This window comes from Neodiprion virginianus, chromosome 5 (genome assembly GCF_021901495.1).
Source record: "Neodiprion virginianus isolate iyNeoVirg1 chromosome 5, iyNeoVirg1.1, whole genome shotgun sequence".
Lineage (NCBI taxonomy): Eukaryota > Metazoa > Arthropoda > Insecta > Hymenoptera > Diprionidae > Neodiprion > Neodiprion virginianus.
In genome coordinates this window covers 35,071,206-35,089,002 of record NC_060881.1, presented here as the reverse complement: position 1 = coordinate 35,089,002, position 17,797 = coordinate 35,071,206, and the positions used below count along the sequence as shown (strand labels likewise).

Below are 17,797 nucleotides of genomic sequence, written 5' to 3'. Positions count from 1 at the left end.
CCGATAGAGAAAGACAGCTATGTATTCCGTCTCACTCACTGTTTTAATGAAACTGACTACATATGACCTGCATTTTCCACTTGATAGTTAAAAATCAGGACCGCCAATTGCTACTGCAATTGCCTATAAAAAATTTATACCTTCCACACTAACCTGATGAGCTCTCTGTTTGGTCATTCTAGCGCTATAAAGTACCTACAGTATCAAGAATGTAGGTTGAAATATATGTAATATCTTTACTTATTATTAGAAGGGTAATTGACGAGATGGTTCATACGTATTGCAATAATTGTAAATACGACGAATGGCATGCTTGGCGGGATATTGTAAAGTATATTTGAATACAATGGAATAACGTCACCACACACTGTAACATACATGCTATAAATTATCAAACTTACTGCACATGCGGTCACTGCAAATGTTGCATGGCCAACGCGACAGTAATAAGCTTGACGTCACAAAGTTCACGTATTTATAATATTTAATTTCATAATATGTACAGTTTATTATTTTACATGATGCTTGCCTTAAATTACAATAATGACACGTGCAACGCGCGCCTATTGTCGCTTCCAAAACTTTAAACCACGGATAAATTCATGTATTGTCGATTTTACAGTGTGCTCTCGCGTTCCGTATACAGTCTATAATCTATTTGGTAAATATTATAAGATATTTCAATTACGCCACTTATATATTAAACGATGAAACATGATATGATGTGAGCACAATATTATTTGCTATTTCGTTACCCTGCGAAGGTATACATCTGTTTTTGATTTCCGAAAGTAATGATTTCCTGACACGTTTACATTATATGCATTCAAATGCCTTCAACAATAATAACATAATATAATATATGTGGTTGTTATCATGAATAAGTTTATTTCGTAAATTCTGTCTACTCCTTCGTCCCATATTTACTTTTTAATAATGGGACCACGAGTATTACGAATACTTGCTGAATTTCTACTCAATGAATTGCTTGAAGTAAGAAAAAGAGGGGAAGAAACAGAGAAAGAGAGACAGAGATAGGGAGAGATAGGTGGCGAAATCACCTGTACGTATTAAATTTGTACCAGGCAGTCTTTTGTATTGCCATTCACTCGGCAATACATATAGGTATGTATATTCTGATTGTAATATTAAGTTGACCAAACTGCGAACATTTTGTAATTGCTATTAGTTTAGAATTTTTTCAATATTGCTTCACTGTATATGCATATATTTTCAAAATCTTTCAACAGTTTTGGCGATAATTTATTTCTTTTTAATCATACGAAACTTTTTTTAGACTACGATCAGGTTGTGTTGCAGTGTATAAGATATAATGATGACAGATAGTTAATATACATATAGATTTTAAGACGTGTAATTATACTGCATTATTGATATACATAATACTATAAATAGTAAATAATTTTAATTATGCGATGTTTCGTTATTGCTGTTAATTAATGCGGTAACTGTTCAATAATTTTTGGAATAATTTGAATAAGATTTATTCCTAAGCTATTTAAAAACTCGTTCTCATAGATTCTATAATCGAAAAAAGAGTTTCGTCGATAAGAATCGACGACAGGAAGTTTTTGTAATAACTACATATATTATTTATATACATTTATTATATTATACCATGACGACGATATTAATGTTCTTTTTTCATTAAGTATTTATTAACACAATTTTTATTAAAAATACATCTACTATTGGTTTTTTTTTTATACAATGACACAATAACACAGAGAAAAAGATAGAGGGATTTTTTTTTATATGCTTCCTAATCGTAGGTACACACTATCGACAATCAATTGCTTTTCTTTTATTAACCGCAAGCCTTTTCCACAATAGTCACTCATATGACCATCTGACCTGCATATTATGTGCACAAAAAAAAAAAAACATCAGAAATTACGACGTTTATCTAGTATAATATAGCTACATTCAATTACTAAAATAAATAAATTTTACTACAAGCATACATATTGTGCCAATTAATAAAATAGTCGTCGTGAAAAAGGCTCACCTACATAATCGCCATTACTACAGAGACACTTGCTAAAATCACCGTCGATACAAGAAGTATGAGTGCAGGATAAGATTTCAGCGGTATTCTATACCTCCATTTTAATACGTGGTTTAATTTATTTAACTTATAATCAAACATATTGTTTTATCAATCAAACGCTTATACTTTGTACGAAGTTTGCATTTCTCATTTCATTCTATTTTATTGTCTATTCGACAGGATGGGCCGCGGTTTAACCGTTGAAATTTAATATTCCGATGGTCGAAGTGAAAAAGATCCAGCTGTATGATAAATAATTCGCAGTGCACCTTGCGCATCATAAGGCGCATGAGATTGCTCCGTTTTCCTTACTAAGATGAATATAATAAATACCTATCAACGCCATATTTCCCGATAATTTTGATAGTAATTATCTCTGTTCTTAGATAAAGTATACAAGAGACTGTGTTTACGTGACAGACTAGAGATCACTATTACGGTCGTGTAGTTCGTCATTCGAGAGTCAAACTATTTCGAATAACTGTAATTTCAATTTGCATTATTTTTTTTTTTTTCAACAAATCACGACCGTCATTTGTCGCCGATCGTTGTTAGCGACAATTTCGTTCGACATCTTCAACATTTACATACTTGCGTTTAATTTTCGATTTTCATTATCTAATACTCGGCGTTTAATTACGTGGATATTGTTATCAATTAATTAATAACCGCTTTACTGCATTTGTATTTATATTCAAATATTTTTATATACATGACAATTATTCGATTCATTACTTGAACGGTAATTAAATTTACCTCACGTAATTAAATTTTTACAGGGATTTAAAAAATATTCTAGACTTATTACAGATATTATATATATGTATACTGGATGCGAATGATAATTATACTAGTTGAAATGAAGTTGATATATTTACATATCAATAGGTACTCTTTTTATTTTATTTTACTATTCCGATCAACAAAATGGAAGTATGCATGGATATTGTGCAAATGTTCGCATGGTTGTAACAAGTCGCGTGAATTCTTCCAATAATGCTTCGATTTACAAAGTTTAGAAAAGAATGAAAATAAATCATTTCTTTTTTTACATTACATGTGATATATCTCAAGTTGGAAATAAAAATTCTAATACAATAATAACAGTTTATAAATAAAGATAAAATCTATTACGTACGATATAAATTTATTTTTCTATTCTTTGTTATAATTTTTACCGCTGTTCCAAAAGTACCTTTTTACAGTCCGCAGCTATAGCTACACAATACATATACAATTCAACGCGTTCTACAAGCTGTAGGCTGTTTTCTAAAACAGTTGTTACTTACGTGGATATTTTCATTCGTTTTTCGTTACATATTAATGAAAATTTACAATTTCTGATACAATTTTTGTAAGGATTCAGTCAGTTCACGTGTGTTATCGAATTAACGAGACTCATCACGCATGTATGCAGTATACGCGTACTTAATCAGTTTCCTTCCATTAATATTCTGTTTTCAAATTTTTGTATGTACATCAATTTATCCAACCATTCTTCGACAATTATTTAAATTAATTTTGTTTTTTTACGAGGATACTCCCAGATTCTATCCTGCCAAATCACGAAAATAAAGTGCGTCGTCGCTACCTCTTCAAATCACATCACATGCAAAAACTTTAATTGGCGAATGTATTATTAGATGCCACTGTAATCATCCAACCTGAGCTCACTGTAAAATTAGCACGTCGATTTAACGTACAACTGACAAATACGAATTGAACTAACGTCATGGTTTGGATTATTTTCAGGTTTACTTTGCTTAATTTTTCAAAATTTTTTTTTTCAAAAACTGTCATGGTCAACGCAAGAATAATATAAAGCAAAAAATATCTGACCTGATTAAAATCATAAATAAGCCTTTGGTTGATTGTTGTGGAAGAACAGAATCAGACTCATCGAAAAATAATGTCTCGGTGCATTTTTGGTCTGCCATGATGTATCGGTGACAGAAAGACAAGAACATGACCTGTAGTAGAATTCTTCAGTCTCCACAAGTTAATACTAAATTGATCCCACGGAGAGGTCTGAACCTCTGATCTGATTATTTTCTCTCCGATTATTCTGAACACACAGAAGATGTATTTGTCGTGTTGAGTATAAGTGTTGGAACGAGCCTCGACTCCTGCTTTTAGCAAGTGATGTGTTTTCAAAAGTACGATCCTTTGATAGGACAAAGATCCAAGGTTCATACTTCGGTAGTACGACTGTATGGCCCAGTATCTTCAGATCTCGACGGTTTGCGTTCGCGTTTGGCGAAAAGACCTCCTAGAAAAGATGGCTGCTGAGCCAAACCCTTAGCACCCCCAGGGATAGTTGCCCCTGGGTGAACAGGATGATGCGCTTGCACCGGATTTTGATTCTTTACGCCCTGGCTCATCGAGCTGGCTGAAGTAGATTGAAAAGAAATAGACATACCGCTATCCAGCGAGCCAACGCTTCCACGCCGTTGTGGTTTCTCTCCTGCAACTGTGTCAATTGGCGGTTGTTAAAAATTGATCATTTAACGTTCGCTCATTTTGTGCAGTCTTTGACAGGGACATGATGAATGTGACAAAATTGATAACTCACACTGCTCGTGGATATCCAATAGTGAATTACTCAGCGCGGACCTCTTCAGCTGCGTATCAAGATCCACCGCCTCAGTTCTTTCCGTGCAAGTTCCGGGACAGGGACAAACCTCGACGTCCGCAACGCCGGAGTCTCGATTTTCGGCGCTACCTCTCGCCCCGCGGCTGCTTTTCTGCCTTTCCAGTTCCGTCTCGATCCTCAGTGTCTCCATCTCGTCCATTTCACTGATCGACTCCCTCAAGTCCTCTGCAAACTTGCAGCGGTCGTGTTCGTTTCTCGCGTTGAACGTCACGAGCACCTTACCGTCGACGCGTTGGGACAATCTTATCCCGTAAGGATAATCTGATTTACAAACAATGTGAAAGGATCAGTCAGATTCAATTCACTCCGCTACTATCAGAAAACGGATTACAGTCGATTCTTTCAATAGGGCCGCTTCTACTAAAAAGAGCTCAGCAGCTTCCACGACTATTCCAGTTGACCAAAGCGTAGCCGCAATTTGGCCAGATACTCTCGCAATAGGGCGGCAACAAAAGTGAAATGTTGGAAGAAATAGCGAAACTGTTATGGACTTTTGGCGGCCGAATTGCGAGCGTCTCAGTTCAAAGCGCTATAAATGCAGGCCGAGCTCGTCGGTGGGAGTATACTAATTCTAGAAATATCCTCCCCTACACCCCCATGACCAGCCCTATTGAGAGAATCGACTGCATTGACGAATGAATAAAATACTCACGTGCAACTTCGAACAAAGTAACGACCATACCGCAGAGTGGGAAACTCTGTCTGAATGTGTAAGTGACGCTGCTCTTCTTCTTGCTCAATATCTTCGTCACAACGAGGAGATCGTTGAAGAGGAATACTTCTCTCTGATGAACGCCAGGTCTTTCCTTCTTGTGGATATCCGGTATTTCGTACAGCCTACAGTAGCACACGAGTCTACGATGCGGCAGAGCCATGTTTGGTTTTTTGCCAACGATCGTTGCCTGGACCTTCATCACTTGAGTAACATGGTCCGAACCAGGTTTGAACTCGTTGGCCTTAACTCTCTCGTATATCCCAACGAGTATGTCCCGGTCGATATCTCCGCAGTCGTCTATCCCCCGTAGATTTTTTATGAAATCATCGAGTCTCATCCTTCGCTCGGGTTTCAAGTTTGGCGTGTGCAAATCGGTGTTCAGCATTATTATCGCAAACGCTAATACGAAGACCGTATCCGGCGAGCGTAGACGAGCGACTACGTCAGGGTTGCACTGACAGTACCGTTGGCTGTACACTTCCATCAGACGTTCGATTTTCTGTGCCTCGCCGGGCATGCGGAAATATGCTTGGAATTTACGAAGGGCTACGTCGACCTGCATACCCGACAGATCCAGTTCGTGAGAGAAGCACCTGAAATCACAATTGAGATGCTTAAAGTAAAACAAGAGAAATTCTTATCCTTTGGATGTAAGACCGTTGTTTTCAAATGCGCACCGAAGTTAGTAGACGGTGAGCAAAGACAATATTTAACCAGATTATGACGTCGAGCATGAGGCTCGGTGTAAATAATTGACTCCGCGGTGATTACGCAAATTAGTCCGCTGCCGTTCAACATTTGTGTAAATAGACGCGTCTCAAGAGGTTGCGGAAAGGCGAAATGTTATCAGGTACGTACTCTAGAACAGCCATGTTGAACGAATTCTGGAGGTTTCCAAGATACTCCCCGATCATCTGTTTGGACAATCCTTTCCTGCTGATCAGAAACCTGGCGACACCTTGGGGACTGTTTTCCAAAAAGCCTCGCCTGATTAGGTAGCTGATACCCCGCTCCGGTTTTTTGTTAAACAAATTCAGCCCCACTCTGTACTGGCGTTTTCTGACAGTCTCCGAAACTTTATAACTTGTTTGCGGTGGTGCTTCCGTATCATCCATCAATGGGAGCTGGTAGCCGGAGCTGGCGTGCGAATGACTTAGTTCTTTTATGCTGCTCATCGGACCGCTGCTCTCTGTTATGTGTCCGCATTCTTGGTGTTCGGGTGAACTCGACTGAAATGAGATAAAGAGAAAATTGGTAAACCCGAATAAGCCCCGGGAGACTTCACAGAAAACTTACGATTCCTTTGTGTTTCCATATCGGCGAACCTCTGTGAGCGTCACCCTCGGAACTTTCGCAATTTGTCGAGTCGCTCCCAGAGCTTTGGACAGAGCTCAGACTTCCATTCTCAACACTCTTGCTGAGCCCGTTATGTCTACCCTCCATAGACCTGGAAGTTATCGATGACGTTCTCTTCGGGACTTCCGGCGGTACTTTTTTCCCCGAATTCCTGACTCTGCTCCCGGATCCTGGCTGGGAACTGTTGCCCCATGACTGAGGCGGCGGGGCCTGAAGGTTCTGCGGGGTCGACGGAGACGTGCACGGAGTTCTATGCATATCTCTAGGTGGCGTCTCCTGTCTCAAGCCGCACAGCGCTTCTTGAGGGTTGTAGTAATGGATGCTAGACCCGCTACCCTGGGAACTCGAGTCCCAACACGGACTCGGAGGAGGTTGTTGATGTCTTACGCAAGGGCTAGGCATCAGCGAAGGCGTGTGACGGCCAAGTTGATGCACGTTGTGACTGTTCTGATGCAAGTTGTGGTTACTCTGATGGTGCCCTACGGCCGGGGACTGAGTGGGACCAGCTTGGATCTCGCAGCGGCCACTCTGACTTCTCGGTATATGAGCGGACGATTGAGAATTGTCGATGTGCCTTCTTTCCCTCAACGACATACTTCTGATGGGCATTGGTCGATTGTTTGCCGATTGGACTTGCTGTATGTATATCTGACTGTGGTAAGCGACTCTCTCATTCTCCATCGCGCTTCCTGGTCTCTCAGCTGTCTCCTGCAGACGTCTGCTGAGTCGTTTTTCTGCTTTGGCCATTGCTGTGATCGCCGCGAATTTCTTCAGCAGTGTATACCTGCGGAACGCTCGCTGGATTGTCAGAGCTGCGTTTCTAGCTTTTACACCGCCGTATTTTCGCTCCAGCATTTCAATCTGCTTGTCTAGCAGGTCTTGGGAGAGCTCGTACCTGCTCGACAGACACGAGATTATTTGTTATTGATGACATAATAATCAAAATCACTTTGTACTCTCGTAAAAACGAGGAGGGATTCGTTGGCGAGTTGTACATTCGTAAGATAAATATTCACATGCACGGAACGTCAGGTAAAACATTCATTTTTAACGGATATGAAGAAACAGTCTCTTGAGTGTTGAGGCAAACATAACAACTTCGAGTTTGTGAATTAATATCTTATTCTTATTCCAGTTTATTTCTGCCGTGACAATGATGCCGAAAAATCTGATTCCAGTTTCTCTCACAGCTGACAATTAGCGGGTCTAGTTTGAACGCGAGAAGTGCGACAGGAGACTGACTTTGAGATAATGAAATGTTACGTCCAACTGTGATACAGATAAACGCAAGTAAGAACACATGACATTTGGTGATAACGATAACTTTTGAACAAAATAATTACGTATAAAAAACAAAAAAAAAAAAAATTAAATTTTGCAATGGTTTACTAATAAAAAGAAAAAAGGTAACGCACACCAGACTAACAGACGAATAAAATTACATTCGTCCAAGGACTGTGCATCGAACCACTAATAATTACTTAAAAACCCGCTACAGCTCGTCGAGCTCACGCTGACGTCGAACTAATTACTGCTTACGTAGCAATGTGGTTGTTAAAATTTGTGCAAATATTTTTTTCTCGAGTTCGCAACTGTGCGAGAGTAAATGCAAAACATTACGGTAAGTGAAATCACGGTAAAATGCAGTCTCGAGCGATTTACTACAGTGCCGTTCAATAATTAACAATCACACGTTTATTGTGGAATTTGTAATGGCAATCCTAACTTTTGACGGGAAAAAAGTTTGCGCCAGCATTCTGAACGAGTTCAATCTATACAGGCATACATTTCGAGGAATTTAAAATTAGCTCTGAAAGCCTTTCCCCCGTATTCCCTGTTGTTTTGAAACTATGATAGAATGATTAATGCATCAGGTGGGATCTCGTGTTCGTGTGAAGTCAACCATCTGACGCGCGTTGCCGTACGCGTATCTTCTTATACTTTCAAATGTGAAGTTGAAGGAAACAGTTGATCAAGGTTTGATATGGCGAGTTAAACTTACGGGTTTTGAAGTCTGCAACGCTTGAGAACGTCGCCATTTCTGACGGAGCCCTTTTTATGCAGTGGCTGCTGGTAAGATGACTGAGGTTGCCCACCATAGCCTTGGACCATAGCACCATAGCTTTGTGGTTGCGAGTATCCAGCGTGTGGAAATGCTTGGGTCGTTGATGCCGGGTACGACGTGTGAATATAATTCTGGCCCTGGATGTACGACTGTCCTGTGATGTACGAAGTAGAGAGCGCCGACTGACTTCCGGTAGAATACATCCCGTGGGAACCCGCACCATGAACTTGCCCAAGACTGGTGCTGTGCGATGGCCTATCCATTTTTTGTGGAAAACTGTAACATCGAAAACAGGTATTGCAGGTTAACCAATGAAAGTCCGAATCACAAACGAACGTGAACTGGCAAATGATCAGATCACGCATCTGCACAATTCATGACGGAGGAAATTTTCTTCTCGACTGAGAAATTAAATGTCAAAACAAGGTGCAAGCATGTCAGTGCTTGCCCAGGTACTTCATTTGAAGCGGCTTAAGGGATCGTCTCAGTGTGAAATTTTCAAAAAATTGTTTTTTTTTTTTTTGCATTATCGTATAGTATACACTGTTCTAAACATTCTCTCAAATTTTTAAATCAAAATTCAAATTATTACGGTCGCTACAGCGTTTCTTGTAGAAAGGGAACGGGTTTTCTACCTGCGCGAGTACTAAGATGCTTAGGTTCTATAACCTTGCAGAATAAACTGTCCAGGCATTTCAGTTCGTTTTTGACATCCACCACGGATAGACGTACGAGAGAAACCCCCAAGAAAAAAATCAAGACCTGGCATCGCCGATTGATCGTAAGTAAACGATTTATATAAACTTTTCCAACTTCAATCTTTGAACGCGTTTTTCTCAGAATGGTGTTTTTCAAAACGGTTTCCACTCTCAAAGAAAGAGTTTTAAAGATATCTAGTTCCAATTTCGGGAGAACATTTTAAACGTCATTCTTTATCGCGCTATGGAAGCTTTTTTTTTTTTTTTGAAAACTTCCTATTTTTTTTTACGAAAAACTGTCGAAAAAAAGGGCCACATTCGACACTTTTTGTTCAAACCGCCGCCATTTTGTCAAATTTGAAAAAAAAAAAAAAACCCTCCATAGCGCGATAGCGACTTTCCTACAGATCAATAATCTTTTTGAAATTTTTTTTTCAGATCAAAATTGCGGCCGTCATCGTGGAAACCGTGCAGCACCTTTTTTTTTCACGTGAAATTACAACAATTTATACAACAATGATGCACTCAATAAATAAACTTTAAAAAAATCATTCTGTATTCTTCATAAACGTATTTATTTATGAAAAAAAAACCGGACCGATTAGTTTATGTGAACATTAAAAAAAAAATTCGCGAAAATCAGTGATTTTTCGGAGTGTCACACTGAGACGATCCCTTAAAGGTGTATGGGTCTTTGTAAGAACATTGTCGACCCTCTTTCCCGCGATTTCCCGTTGGTTTTACGAAGCTACCTTTTCCTCGCAACCTAGGCTCCATTCCTCGAAGTCTAAGTAATGCCTTAACCTTTCCTGGTCAGGAAATATCATCATCCGTTCAGTTTGTGAAAAATGATGGCGCATTCGAATCCATTTTCGTCTACGACGAACGAGGCTCTCTTCCCGTCACGTTTTCAAAGGATAGAGGCATGAAGGTGGCTGAAGATGAGAACAAAGGAATAAAGCTGCCAGGCTTTTAGTACAGAGTACAGGGCCTTTGTTCGCCGCGAATTACAAGGAGGGTAATGAAAAAAAAGATCGATTTCCCAAGGCTACATCGCTTATTCGTTTTCACGATCAAATTCCACTCTTTTCCCAGCTTATATTTTTGGTCTGATAAGCAAGGTATCCCAGGTCGATCTCTCCGATTTGATTTCTTTTGTAATATGTAATAGGAAATTAAAAACTAAGCGACGCGAATTTTTTTCATCTGCAATTAAACGATTTAAAGGCGTGACACCACCCTCCTAAGTAAGTCATGTGGAGGGGCGATTTGGCAGTTTCAACCACAAAAAAATAACACTTTTTAACCAATCCAACTGCAAAAGTTTTCTCACAACCAGAAATGAAAAATGTGATTTTCTCAATTGAGAGAGAACAAAAAAAACTGCCCAATCGCCCCTTAACGTGCGTAAATTTGGAGGGTGGTTTCCCCCCTTAAAGTGTTTAATGGTATATAAAAAAAATTTGCCTTGTTTAATTTTTAGTCTACTTTAACATATTACAAAAGATATCAAATCGGAGAGATCGACCTGAGATACTTTCCTTGTGAGTACAACATGGCAAACGTGTACTGGTAGCAATATTACGATGCATAGATAACAATCTAGATAAAAATTTCATTGTCAAACTTTGGAAAACAAAAGTGACGCACGAGAAAAGGATAATGCCTGAGTTTTGCCTTCACTAGGAAAAGTACAAGTATTAGATACTTGTGACGTGTGATTGAAGTACGTGGCATAAAAAAAAAGCTTGAAGCCTAGTGCAACATCAGTTTTTGTGCGAGATAAGAAACGCCTGTCGAGAGACACGACTCTGTACAATTTGAACATAGTACTAGCTCATATTGTTATCGCTTTACATAGATATAACACATGTGACAATGAGTAAGCGATATGAGATACCCGGAATGAGTTATGTAAGGAGGATATCACGTAAACTTTTAAACGTTGCAAAAGTGAATGAAATTCTTCGCATGGAAAAATTTAGACATGTGATCGCCGCGGGTTTTTCAATTGTGAACTTGCTATCGACAGGACGTGAGATTTCTGTATTAACTTGTCTGCTCTGGAGCTTTAATATCCGTTTCAAGTGATTGCCGAACGCAATTTCCTGCCGATGCTATGTTTCCGGCGCAACACGCGTGTCTGCTGGTGTCGTGAATAATTGACTATATTAATTGATAAGAGAATTTACGGCTGTGTATGTATGTATATGTTATATTTATGACATACCCAACAAGAAATCCGGATACACAAATGATCATCTTGTAAGCTGACGTAAGGGTCACCGAAAACAAGAAAAACCAAGTCAACGACGATAGTCCTGTGAGAGTAGTACACTCGGAAATAACTATCAACACTTGTTTAAAAACGCGCTTGAATTATAAAACCATTTCATGTCCTTTGACAACACACGGTAGCTTATATTCTTCTATAATATTATTAGGACGTATGTATATTGAAAATAAGTGAAGAAAAGTTTTCACGAGGATTCTTAAGGTACCGGTGATGGCCCATCCGTAGGACTCAACTTCTGGCGGTTGACTGAAGAAGGCCAACAGCGCCGCAGCTGTCTTTAGAGAGGGCCCTTGAAGGGCATGGCAGGAGCACAAATGCTCGAGAGAAGGCGCCGGTGGTAAAGGTATGGATGCAATGGTATAACACATGCTTGTCAGCAGGTAGTTGCACCGAAAAAGGGGACTCAGTTCGTGCCATACAATCATCTAGTTTTATACCGAATATACGAGACGCATGGTATTTCAATGCTGAAATGAATTTATAACGAACTCGGTGTGTGACAATGTGTTATAAGTACATTACAGTATCTCACTCTGTAAGTATGCGTAAAAAAATGTGCCGGTAAAATTTTGGACGTTGAGCTTCCAAGTTCCAGTTTATTAGCGGATAAATTAAAGTAGGTGGGCTTGAGATCAGCGCACAAGAATAACTCTTGAACTCTGTTTTGATGAGCACTTTTAGCGGACATGGTATCCGTTACATATGCGTAACTCTATGTATATACATCGCTTAGTGGGCGCGATATCAATTCGTATTATATTTAAACTTTGGGGCGTTGCTTTACATCTTAAGAATTAACTTGCAATTGATCGTGATACGTGCTTGAAAATAAGTAAGCGTTGTACCGTTGCTCGAGGTTTTTCAATTAAAGCTCGCTATAAGCGATAACTTTGAAAGTATTTCAGATAATTTTTAGACCAGTTTGCAGTTTAAAAGGTTTTGTGACGAAGTGAATCCGGACTTGAAGTTGAAAGACCGAGGTGCCCGGAACAGAACATCTGCCGGCTGGGTGTTTGTGTCTCGTGGCACGTTTCCTAGGCTTCTTTACTTGGTCTCTGATCCCTCTTCCTTCTTTTTTCTCGTCCCCGCCATCTCAACCTCAGGAGCACATGCTCTCTCAGATCGCACCTGGCTCGAGATTTTCACGGAAATGTATCGTGAAGCTCTGATCGTCGAGAGGGACCGCAGACGAGAATGAAAATAAAATGAATATGTTGATCATCACAGGCAGATGTTTTGGAAGGATAGTCCAGCACCTGCGCTTTGGTTATTACATGTATTATACAATCAGACTTCTCAGCGTTACTGCAACAGTGAACCGTGAACCTTACCGTGAATTAGGGTGCAATTAACGTCTAACCTAAATGAGTTTTTAAGTACAAATCGATTTGCGAGATAATTTACTTCTTGTACGTGTAAGGTAGCGAGTATGTATTATACTTATAAATATACCGTTTCAACACCGTTGCAGTAGAAAAGAACACGCATCGAAAAATTAACAGCAGCCTAGGAATAATGCGGGTATGTATTTTTACGAATACACTTCTGACTAAACGTAAGTATAAAATACTTATCCCGTATTCTCCACGGACCTTCCCAACTTACGACAAATCTGAAACCCTGGGTCGGGTAATCCTCTTACAAATTGGGTCCGTGAAGAGTACAATAGATCTTTAAACCCTCGCAAGACCTCCTAGTTTCTGAACAACGAAGGAAGATATGTTTACGTACCTATCTATAAAATATCGCCGATCTTCTTTTGCATTTTCGAATAACTTTCGGTCCTGCAGGATTATCGTTACGGAATCCTTGTTGTGTTATTTTCTATTCTCAGCTCCGTTCTGATGGCTAATGTTTTTTTAGGCTGACAATATATTCCAAGGGCTTAACTTTGCGGTCATCTTTTATTTTTATACGGTTTTACTCACACTTCCTTTCTGGATTTTTACACTACTTATGTATAATTATGTAGACGCATACCTGTCAATTCTTTGTAATAGACGACACATTCAAGAGATTACGAACATCATTTAATTTAATTTCAGTAATTAAGGTATCCCCGTAACGACAAAATCATTGGCTCGATGCATGTATTCGTTGCCGAACTCATTCCCTTCTTATCTTTGCTTTTTATATTCATCAAGTCATCGTGGAAAAAAACTTGAATTACAGTGTTTTATCAACTCATAATTATGCCGTCAAAATTGAGCCATTTAATTCGTTGAATGGATGTTTCAGGATCGACTGAATTTACCTCGTCATACGAAACATTGATTGCAATAGATGCAGTCTGTTCTTTCACGCGCTGTGCAGTTACGAAGATTCGTGTCCATAGTCTATGGTGGGGATAAAAAACATCTGCCGAGCGTATAGCACGTGTCGAACACTCTGCCCCTCCTATGGCTGCCTAGGCGGCAGCACAGAAGTGACTCATCACATCGCGGCACACGCGCGGACGATAACCAGATGATGGTAGTAAGAACAAGCCGCAAGACACTCGACTCGATTCGGCCCTTGGATAGAAAAAACAAGTTTGAGTCGTAAACCGAAATAGGTTGAACGTTAATACCTTTATTTGTGAATTTGTAAACTGGGAAATACAACTTCCATACTTCCGAGTCGACGAACAAAATGGATTGCCATTTTGTCTCTCCGGATAATAGGGCAGACGTAAATTCGAAAGGGCAATGAAACCAAACAGTTTATCAACTTATCCCCGAATTCTTTGCGCTTTTCGTTGGTACTATTTCGATCCAGTGTCACTAACAAAGCGCCGCGAATACGTAAAGCTCTTGAAAATCCTCGAGACGAACCCTCAGACTATGTGACTTCAGGTTTGAAGTGGCTCACCTGGTACTTGGACACGCGCCGCAGAAGCCAGCTATGGTATCATATTCACTGTGTTTTTAATTCTACACGTACCTATGATACCACCACGCGCGTTCTTGGTACACGAGGTGTTATTGAAATAAAGGATGCTCGTCAAGTGCACAACCGGATATGGAAACATCTGTTAATCAGCATGAGAGTCCAGATATTGGAAAACGCAACGTCGATATTAAAGTTGCCATCTTTGCCGGGGATTTTGGTCTCCAATCTCGTGTAACAGTCCGGAATAGATTCGAAATATCCTCAAATACTCGACTGGATATGTACCGAATCAGTACTACATGATATCCTAAAACATCGTTTTTCTACTGTAACTTCCATGACCTTGGTCCCCGTTGTCGCCCCTGTGGGTTTTCAATCGGAACGGGGTTTTTCATGATATTCTAAGCACGCGTAGACCTTGATTCCGTCGATTGGCAAGAAACAAAGTTAATTCAAGGACATTGGGGTCGGATGTTGTTGCCAATCAAGTCAGAAACTTCCAATTGCCGTAATAACCCGACTTCTACAATGCTTCTTTCAAGATTAAAATAACACTAAGTATTCACATAATAACTCCAATTACCTACACTTTGCCAGTTTGATGTGTCCGAGAAACATGAATTCATACCTTGTTTCGCACATAAAGTGGCTTGAATGTTTCTGGCTGCTCGATTCCAGCCAGTTTTCTTAACTGGATAGATGGCTTCATCCAGTAACACTATTTACAACTTTGATAAATGGTTATGTAGACATACATTTGCGGATATGGGAATCATTTTACGAGGTTGTAAAACATGCCTCTGCGCACAGAAGTGTACCCCATACTTGTATGTAGTGAGTTAAGGCATAACTCCACCTGTTATTTTTAATTTCTTCAATGAACGATACTAAAGTCAGCGATTCAACGCCCGTTGACGAACCGAAAAATCCACTTGCATCGTCGATTCGTTGAAGAAAACATATTCGACGTTTGACGTCATCCGACATTAGTTTTATGTCGTAGCACAGAGAATGTTCGCAACTTACGATTAGCCGTAGCATCGTATAAACCAACTCAGTGAACGAAATAATGCAATGAATAATATCTGACACGCGATACGTCTCCACTGACACGTGACGTCTTGTTGTGCCACTTACTATTTGATATGGCTATAGAGTCAGGATTGCGGAAAATTTTCTTTGATAATTACAAAACAAGAGTTGAGATGATTTTGGTGATCAAAGCTCATCATCTAGCGTCAGTGAATGGTAAATTTGAAGCACAGGTGTGATAGAAGAGGATTATTTTTACATGTACCGAGAACTCTCCTTTGAAGAATTGAACTAGAGCACGCAACGTGCTGGTAATTTAATTCGTTGGTAATTTCCTAGTAACCTCAAAGTCTAGCTGTAACTACCGTTCGTTCTAGTCAGCGAACAGCATCGGATTTCTAGCTATTGATTGGACTTGTTAGCATCTAATACAAAACACAATGCATGTTTCAGCGGTCGCAATAAGTTCCGATGAGCCTCAAACGAAGGGATTATTTGTGCGGGAGACACCGATGGCACACGTAAAAGTCAGTAGACGACGACGATGTAGTAGCTATTGTATACTTTGAAGTGCACGTGCTTTGCGTTCGTAGCAGAGTACGAGGCGCGTCCATATTCGACCGTTCCACTTCACGATTTCCGATGACCGCAGTCCAGTTACGGCTTCGTTTCATTAATAGACTCACGATATCAGTAACTATGTAGAAACCTTGGTGAAATTGAGTTAGGTAAATAAATTACTTCCAGTATCTACTGCACAAGTTCACAGTGAACATAAAGGCAGAGCAAGAAAAGTTAAATATGCCGTGTGATTTCTTTTATTAAAATCTCAGGGCCGAACGAATTGTACCAACATGAACTAAAATTTTCACCTTGATCTCGTTAGTTGAAACCACACAATTTACGCGTACTTGTTTCAATTGTCAATTTGCAGTGAAACTGTTGATGTCGTTGTAATTGTTGAGTTGCCATTATTTCTCTTTACGTGCACGCATTTTCTTTCTCGAAAATTGTTTAAGTAGAAACCATTATCACGGCTGAGAGGCACAACCATTTAGCGCGTAATTATCATTAACCAATTAACAACCGTTGATTGCCATTAAAAGCTAGCAAGGATCCTGCTGGAAATAATTTACTTAGCCACCGTGAAGCTCAACCGTTTTATTGATGTTATAGGATTATATCGTTATACTGGTAATTTCAAAGCATAAAGAATATTTTCTGTTTCTCCTGTTGGGGATCTCGGTGAATTATCTAATAACTGAAAATTTCATATCTTATTTGAAAAATTGCTAAAAATGATAAATTTTATGGAAGTTTTTCATCGGTCTTAGAAATGCTGTAAAACGTGTAAATGAAGCACTTGGCGAATTGAATAAAATCGAAAAAATATCGGAAATCCACGCCCACCGAATGTTTTTTCGTGTAAACAAGACCAGATGTTTTACGCTTTTGCGTCGGTGACTGTACAGTGCCACTCGGTGTCTTGACTCCGAAACCTTTCATCGATCTATTTCCCCACTGCCACAAGCCGACTAATATAGCCACGTGACAGTATTGATAGTGCGTCCTCTTTTGCCGCTGGACTTGTCCCACGGCAGACAAAATTGTTACTTCCGGTTTATCACTTCCGTTCCGTATCAATGATTAGCTGGCACGTTTGTGTCAACTGGCCATGCACACACCATACGGAAAAACGAGCTATACAGTAAGGAGACTGCGCACTCACCGACACGGCGAACCATCCTTTCGAAAGATTATCACGTCAATGAATTTAGCACAGTATGGCGACTGGCCATACAAAGGCATCGATATTATGTAATCAAGAGTTGGCGGTGGCGTATAGATGTGAATAATTATGGTAAAGAGTGAACGTACGGTCTCGCCTCCGAGACGCAGCCAGTCGCAAGTTTTAATCCAAGGTTTCTTTCACCAAGTTACTCTGAATCTAAGAAACTGCGCAAATGCAATATGCATCGGTTGAAACTTTGCGTAGACATCAGAGGAACGAATGAGCGGTTCGTCTCGACTGAAATTCAG

General features: G+C 39.7%; 1 protein-coding gene across 9 annotated transcripts in view; it reads right to left on the bottom strand.

Annotated features, from left to right (window-relative positions):
• Nucleotides 1–310: 310 nt before the first annotated feature.
• LOC124306499 (IQ motif and SEC7 domain-containing protein 1) overlaps nucleotides 311–17,797 on the bottom strand; it is a 49,321-nt gene continuing 31,834 nt past the window's right edge. For 7 of the 9 annotated variants that reach the window (XM_046767296.1, XM_046767304.1, XM_046767301.1 and 4 more), the window contains 6 exons: nucleotides 8,798–9,136; nucleotides 6,736–7,690; nucleotides 6,298–6,668; nucleotides 5,377–6,032; nucleotides 4,644–4,985; nucleotides 311–4,541 (listed from right to left, as the gene is read on the bottom strand). In XM_046767296.1, the coding sequence (XP_046623252.1) occupies nucleotides 4,261–4,541; nucleotides 4,644–4,985; nucleotides 5,377–6,032; nucleotides 6,298–6,668; nucleotides 6,736–7,690; nucleotides 8,798–9,136 (2,944 nt within the window). In that variant the 3' untranslated portion in view covers nucleotides 311–4,260. Of the gene's footprint in view, nucleotides 4,542–4,643; nucleotides 4,986–5,376; nucleotides 6,033–6,297; nucleotides 6,669–6,735; nucleotides 7,691–8,797; nucleotides 9,137–9,316; nucleotides 9,331–17,797 lie in introns of those variants that run through there. The other 2 variants (XM_046767302.1, XM_046767305.1) reach the window with 2 other exon arrangements.